We start from the raw sequence: 8077 nt of genomic DNA on the forward strand, positions 1-8077 counted from the left end.
TTAATATAATAAACACACTACACTCTAATATATTTTAATATATTAACCATTTACCCACCCATTAAAATAAGAAACTCAAAAGCGACTTCTGAATTATTGACTTCGCCACGTTACTATTTACATTATTAATTGTATTTTACACACATTTTTATTTTATACAGACTTAAGTATATTTTATTGTTTTTACATTTAGGTATATAGTTAATATTAAAAGTTAAGACCATGTCAGATTTAAGTAGCGCTGAAGAAGATGTAGGAATTATAGAACTAAGGTATGTAATTCAATAATAATTACCTATTCTTTAGGACACACAATTTCATAAAATTGACCATTTAATTATTGCATAATGTATAGTTAACTATGTACTTAATTAACTTTTTATGTATGTACACTGTACAGTTTGTATTTATAGTCATTTATCCCAAGATTACAAGACATTTATTTTAGGTGTAGCAAAATATAATTTTGGTTACACCCCAAAAAATGATTTTAATAAAAAAAATTAAATGTATTTTTAGATTCTGAACGAAGTGATGAATGTATTGATTCTATAATGATGTGTGTTTTTTTTTTGTTTTTGTGTCTGTGAACAGCATAACTTGTCAAAATAATGCTTAAATTTCAAACTTTGGGGGTGTTTTCCGATGGCAAAATTATCTTTGGTGCATTAATGCATTATAGAGGCCAAAAGTAAACATTTTCCAACAGTTTTCATACAATTTTTAAAAAAGATTTTTATATGGTTGTAACTCAAAAACTAATCACTGTAAATACTTGAAAATTTCACCAAATTTTTATATAAGTGTTCTCTATGTACAGTTAAATTTTCAAAATATTTTGAGACAACTGAAATTTTCGATTTTTCTAAGAATTTTTTTTGAAGTGTTAATAAAAAATTTTGGGTACCCAACAAAACTTGAAAATTTAATACAAGGTTTCTCATGATGGGTTCTTAATGTATTTAAAAAAAAATCAAAATTTGTTGGTCACACCTTTTTTTAGATAAAACATTTACGATATATGTCAAAATCACGAAAATTTTCAAGTAATTTTGTAGTTGAAAAATCATAAGATTTTTGTGTTTATATCTATAAAAAAAAGAATTTACAATTTTTTTTTATTAGCATTTGAAATTCAAATATTGACAAAAATTCGTCAAAATCATGAATATTTGCAAATTATATTTTAAGTATAATTCATAAAAATTTGTGTGTATGCAGCAAGAGTTGAAAATTTAATACAAGTTTTCCATAAGTTTGGCTAACAATAATTATAAAAGATATTACATTTTGGTGTATTCAGGCACATTAAAACATAAACCACCCTTTATATCAACCACTGTAAATTATATACTAGGCTGACAAATCATCTTCGTTCAGAATCGTTTTTAGTGTTATGGGCTACGAGATATCTATAAGATATCTACGAGATTACAAGGCTAAGTTAGTATGACCATGCCTCGTGTCAAGGGTAATGCGGATGCTACTATGACCATGACACTTGTCGGGATAGTAAGCGCACCAATAATTACAGTGCACTTATGATGCATTTGAGATGTTATTGCACATTCTCAAATTTGTGGCCGAATTTGCAACAACAACCACAAGGACACCTGGTTTTACCCAGAAGGCGAAAACACGACGTAAACAAGAGACGCACCACAATATATAAGGGAGCCCGAAGACCAGCAACGGCAGATGTACCAAAGCTATCAACAACTGAGCACTTTCACGTCACTCAGCCACTTATTTATTTGTTACATGTATTTTGTTTATATGCAATAAAACATATTACGTTATTAAGTTTAACTTTCATTCAAATTAACCATTTGGATTCAAATCTGATACTGGCACGCAACAATTTGGCGCAGTCGGTAGGATTCACTTTTCAAGGAGGCAAACTGTCAAAGGCTAACATCAACAAGGAAGACTTGATCATTCTTTCTCGTTGATAATTCCAGAAGAGAAGACCATTCAATTCAACGTTGCAGAAAGTATCAGACAGGATGACAACATCAACGAACGTCGCATTATTGTGAGTGAATAGTTAATTAAATTATTACACGGATATATGTTACAAAAATATAAAACCTAAGAAATATCATTTAAGTAACTGAATATATTTAAGTAGGTCGTAAAAAAAAAAACTATTTAGAATTTTTTTTTTTTTTTTTGATTATTAAAGGGCAATTGATTTATTTGAATTATTATAGAGAAATATTGAGTTATTATATTATTATTGAGGGCATATTGAGTTATTTGAGTTATTATTGAATTATTATATTATTTTGAGGGCATATTGTTGAATTATTGAGATTATTTTTGAGAATTATTTTGAGGGCATATTGTTGAATTATTGAGATTATTATTGAGGGCATATTGTGAATTATTGAGATTATTATTGTGAATTATTTTGAGGGCATATTGTTGAATTATTGAGATTATTATTGAGAATTATTAAAGAGCATATATTATTGAGATTTATTATTGAGTTATATTATTATAGTTGATTGTAAAACGTATCAAATGAGTGTGAAAGCAATTTATGGAGAACACAGGTACATCTCCTTTGGAAGTAGCTAATCCATCGAATAAGACGTCTTTAGAAACTCCAGATTTGAGTTTAGAAGTATTAAATAAAACCCAACAGTTGATTAATTTGGGAAGCCCTAGTAGAAGCCCTAGCCCTAGTAAAAGCCCTAGCCCTATTGAAAGCCCGAAAGAACGCCCTAGTTTATTTAGAAACCCAAGTGAACGCCAGAGCGCGAAAATAAAACACAGCTTGGAGAGAAGTTTAAGTTTAGACAATAAAAAGGTTACACGTAGCAAGGTTACAGACGATTTTGAACATACTGAGTTAACGTTCGGGAGAAAACCGCGTGTAAAGAAAATGGTTACCATAAAATTAGAGGAAGCATTTAAGCTTATACCTATGTGTACGGGAGAAGACGATATCTATCCGTTCATAAATGCATGTGATATGGCAGCAAATTTGGTTGAAGAAAAATGCGCACCGACTTTAGTTAAATATATAACAACTAGGTTATCCGGTAGAGCATTAGAAATGATAAAATATAAAAATGTTACTAAATGGGTATACATTAAGAATTATTTATCGGATGCTTTTGAAGATACGACAACTGCTTCAAGTTTGCAGATACAATTAAATTCCATTAAGATGCGTCATGGTGAAGACGTCAATGATTATTGCCATAGAGTAGAAAAATTGTATTATAAATTATGGAATGCGTGTACACTTAATAAAGAGGAATCAGAAGCGAAAGTAATTCACGAAACTTTAAAAGAACAAACACTGAATATTTTTATAAAAGGTTTAATAAGTCCTATAAGAACAATTGTAAAGGCACGGAATCCTAAAACATTAGAGGTAGCTAAGCAATTGGAAAAGGCAGAAGAAGTAGAATATAATTCAGAAAGAGAAAATAACGGATACAGGAACGATTTTTCTAATAATAGAGATAATTATAATTTTTCACGACTAAATAATAATAATTTTCAACGTACAAATAATACAAGAAATTATAACACAAATAATCATATCAGTAATTTTCAATCAGATAATATATACCAAGGAGGTTGATCAAATATAGAACACCTGTAATAAAGTGGAAACAATAGTACAGGACTTTACGATAAGTTAATAATAAATAATAGAGTAGAATATAATTATGAATTAGGTTAATAAAAATTTTGGAAATATGGTTTTATTCGAGGGTAATGTAAAAGAAACTATAGGTACACTTTTAGAAGCATTAAAAGAGTATTATATAGTGACAAAAATTACAAAACAATAAAATTTAACATTAGGAATAAAATATGAAATAAAACGTAAGTTAGGAATTAATTAATTGTTTTTACCGATTAGTAAAGTAATACATTTACGGAAGTTTGCAAATTGTTAAAAATAAATAAAGTTAATACTAGTCATAGTAATTGAAGTAATAGGAGATGAAAATATAGTTATACAACGTGGCCGACGAGGCATTACCATACATAAAAATAATGTAAAACAGTATTATAATGATAAAGCAAATGATTAATCAAATATAAGATTCTAGTATTAATGGATAAATTTAAGAAAGGTTTCTGAAATAAAAAAAGAATTAAATAAATAGAAATGAATAAACTAGGTATGAATGACGAGTTAGAATGTAAAACATAAGGTCAATGTTACGATACATATTTCGTAAGACTAAAATCAGAATTATAGTTTGCATAAACTAAAACCGCAAAACGTAGAGTATACGGAAGAAAAGAAAGTAACTATACTAAAACAATTTCATGATCTATGAGAATGGATGTAGAATAATATACCAAAATACCAAATATAATATATTTAATCATATTATCATAAAAAAAAACAACGATATGAAAACTTAATAAAGCATTTAAAAATATTAATATTAATTTTATACCTATGTGTAGAATGTAGATTCAGTTATTCAGTTATTTAATTTGGTATGTGGGTAGAACGTAACGTTCGTGTGTAATGTTAATTAATTATTCACAAATTTATTTTATTATTTTAATTGTATTATTCAAGGTGAAGGAGATTCAAATATTAAAAAATATATATATTAATAATATATACTGTACTAACATACTTTATATTGTATTCTTGATTGATTTAAAATTTGATATAACTAATATTATTATTAAGTTACCAATATAAAACTGAATTTGTAAGTGTAACTGAGTGCATTTAAGAAAATTGTAAAGATTTCTGTCTTGCAGACATAAACCTTTTTTTTTGTGGGGAGGTGTTATGGGCTACGAGATATCTATAAGATATCTACGAGATTACAAGGCTAAGTTAGTATGACCATGCCTCGTGTCAAGGGTAATGCGGATGCTACTATGACCATGACACTTGTCGGGATAGTAAGCGCACCAATAATTACAGTGCACTAATGATGCATTTGAGATGTTATTGCACATTCTCAAATTCGTGTCCGAATTTGCAACAACAACAACAAGGACACCTGGTTTTACCCAGAAGGCGACCACACGACGTAAACAAGAGACGCACCACAATATATAAGGGAGCCCGAAGACCAGCAACGGCAGATGTACCAAAGCTATCAACAACTGAGCACTTTCACGTCACTCAGCCACTTATTTATTTGTTACATGTATTTTGTTTATATGCAATAAAACATATTACGTTATTAAGTTTAACTTTCATTCAAATTAACCATTTGGATTCAAATCTGATACTGGCACGCAACATTAGTATACAATGATACCTCTCATTGGATTCTAATTTAATACATCAATTATAGTGACCTACTACTAGAGATGTAAGCTTGAAAATTTTCAATTGAAAATTTTAAAAATTTCAGTTTTAATGTATTTTGTTTAACTTAATTAATTTTTAAAGTTGTATGGTTGGTATCACTGTACCACAGCTGTTCCTTTTGATGGTTATCATCTAATATAATCATCGAGATGACGAGATATAGGCATGTAGCACGGTGTTAGAACCGTTAAGACCGCGTAAATGCGTAATTTAGTATATTATTTATATTACTATTATGTATCATGGAGTATATTATTATTATTCTCTATGGATAATATATTAATATCAATGATTTTGTATTTGTGTGAGTATAAGTTTATGTCTGCAATCTGCAAGAGTGTTAAACGTTTTTGCATAGAAAAGTAAAACGTATAAATTTTTGTATCGACATTAATAATTGTTATAATATGACTATTGACTAGTGTAATGGTGTGATAATTTTTACTTTTCAAAATGGCTAAAAAATTTAAAACCATTTTATTTCATTACACGCGTTATGGAGTCGAGATTAACAAAAAAACACTTTATACATGTAATTACTGCAAATGGAAAACCGTAGTTAATGTAACCAGAATGTATGACCACATATATAATAAATGTACTAAATGCCCAAATATGGTAAAAAATAAATCAAGTGGTATAGATGGTATAGTTGAATCACTTGAATCTAATGAAAATGTTGACTTCGACAAGCCTGATACTCAATCAAACGAAAACAAGCAAGAGACTCAGGAACAAAAAAAAGTTATTCGTCAACGTAATATGACAAACTTTGTTGATTTTATAACAAAAGATGAGCAGGTTAGTGTATAATCAAATATTTATATTTTTTTTTTATTAATTATACTTAATTTTATTAACCTTTATCATATAATTTATGGTAATAAAATAATAAAGTATAGTTGATTATAGTGTATGGCAATATTGATTATTGTTTTTTCATCTGATATAGGTAGTTAAGTATTCAAGTAATCATAAGCCTTGCCAAATTGTTCTTAATTACCTACTATTATTATTTTTTTAGTTATAAATTGAACAACTATTTGCAAGAGCCATTTATTCGAGCGGAACACCTTTTCAAATTGTTGAAAATGCAAATTGGAAATTATTTTTCAAAACCCTTCGTCCATCTTGGGAAGTTCCATCTCGTTATAAATTATCAACTAGTCATTTAGAAGAATAATATAATAGTGTAAAGCAAAATGTTGATTCTAAAATTTATGAATCTCGTAGCTTAGGATTGATGTGTGATGGTTGGACAAATATCCGTAGGGAGCCAATTATCAACTATGTTATTACTACTCCTATACCAATTTTCTATAAAACTATTAGTACAGGAGCTGTATCACATTCCGGTGCTTACATTGCCAAAGAAATTTCATCAATCATCCAAGATCTTGGCCCAAACAAAGTATTAGATGTAGTGACTGATAATGCTAAAAGCATGAAATCAGCATGGGACATTTTAAAAAAAGAATATGGTCATCTTGAAGCATATGGGTGTGTTGCTCATGGCTTAAATTTACTGGCAAAAGATTTAGCAGAGTTGGACAATATTTCTTCAGCAGTAACTAGTGGTAAAAATATTGTCAAAGAAATCAATCTTTCACACAAGCTAAATGCAATATTCAAAGAAAAGCAAACTGGAAACAAATTAACTCTTAAATTATCAGTAAAAACTAGATGGGGTTCTCATGTGGCTTGTCTTGGAAGTATTTTAGATAATAAAAGTGCTCGGCAATTATTCGCTATTGATGATAGAGTTGTAAAAGTATTATCTGATAGTACAAAAAAAGAATTACTTTGCGATACATTTTGGAAAGGCATCATACAGATCTATAGACTTCTTAAACCTGTTGCTGATTGGATAACAATAATTGAAGGTGATGCACCACAAATTAGTTTAGTTCCCACAATATTTAAAGACTTAAATGATCATTTTGAGCAATGTTTAAACACTCATTCACCAGAAAATAAAATAAAAATTATGCTATTTTTAAAAAACAGAAAAAAATTTTGCATTACAAGCTTACATTATGCTGCAAATCTTTTAGATCCTATGTTACATGGTAAGTGTTTAACAAATGATGAAGAACTTCAAGGAATTGAGTGCATTGCTAAAATTGCCCGACATTCGGATAACGTTGACGAAGGACATATTTTAGCTGAGTTTGCTCTATATAAAGTCAAGGAAGGATTGTGGAGCAAATCATTCATCTGGGATACTGTCAGCAAAATATCAGCTACAACTTGGTGGAATGGTTTGTGTTCATCTTCTCAATTATCCATAATTGCAACAAGAATAATTCAACTTCCTGCAACGTCAGCCGCATGTGAAAGAACATTTAGTTCATATGGAAATATTCACACAGCAAAGAGAAATCGACTCACTAATGATCGTGCTGGGAAGTTAGTGTATATTAATCATAATTTGAGACTGTTGAAGAAAAATGTTGAAAATAAACCTACAATGATACAAAGTGTGTCATCTGTTTTGGTAAATTCACTGCCATTAAATATTGATGAAAATATTTCTGATTACTTATTAGAGTCAGGCCCTAATAAAAGAATCAAGAAAAATCAAGATTTAGTGGTATCTAGTGAAAGTGAAGAAGAACTGGAATTTTTAAATGACGATGATAATTCTGATGAAAATAGTGTTCAGAATCTTGAAGATAAATATAAAAAAGGAGACTTTGCTATAGTTAAATATGAAGGGGAATTTTTTCCAGGTGTTGTAAATGATATAAGCCAGAG

The 8077-nt window shown here is 29.0% G+C and overlaps 1 protein-coding gene across 1 annotated transcript; it reads left to right on the forward strand.

Moving 5' to 3' along the window:
* Positions 1-5935: 5935 nt before the first annotated feature.
* Positions 5936-8057, forward strand: LOC126553636 (uncharacterized; the record flags this gene model as incomplete). Its single annotated transcript, XM_050208780.1, has 4 exons — positions 5936-6121; positions 6519-7269; positions 7375-7729; positions 7802-8057. Coding segments are annotated over exons 1-4 (1548 nt in total), but the record flags the coding sequence as incomplete, so codon positions are not given.
* Positions 8058-8077: the final 20 nt, after the last annotated feature.

Source organism: Aphis gossypii, unplaced genomic scaffold (genome assembly GCF_020184175.1).
Source record: "Aphis gossypii isolate Hap1 unplaced genomic scaffold, ASM2018417v2 Contig00284, whole genome shotgun sequence".
NCBI lineage: Eukaryota > Metazoa > Arthropoda > Insecta > Hemiptera > Aphididae > Aphis > Aphis gossypii.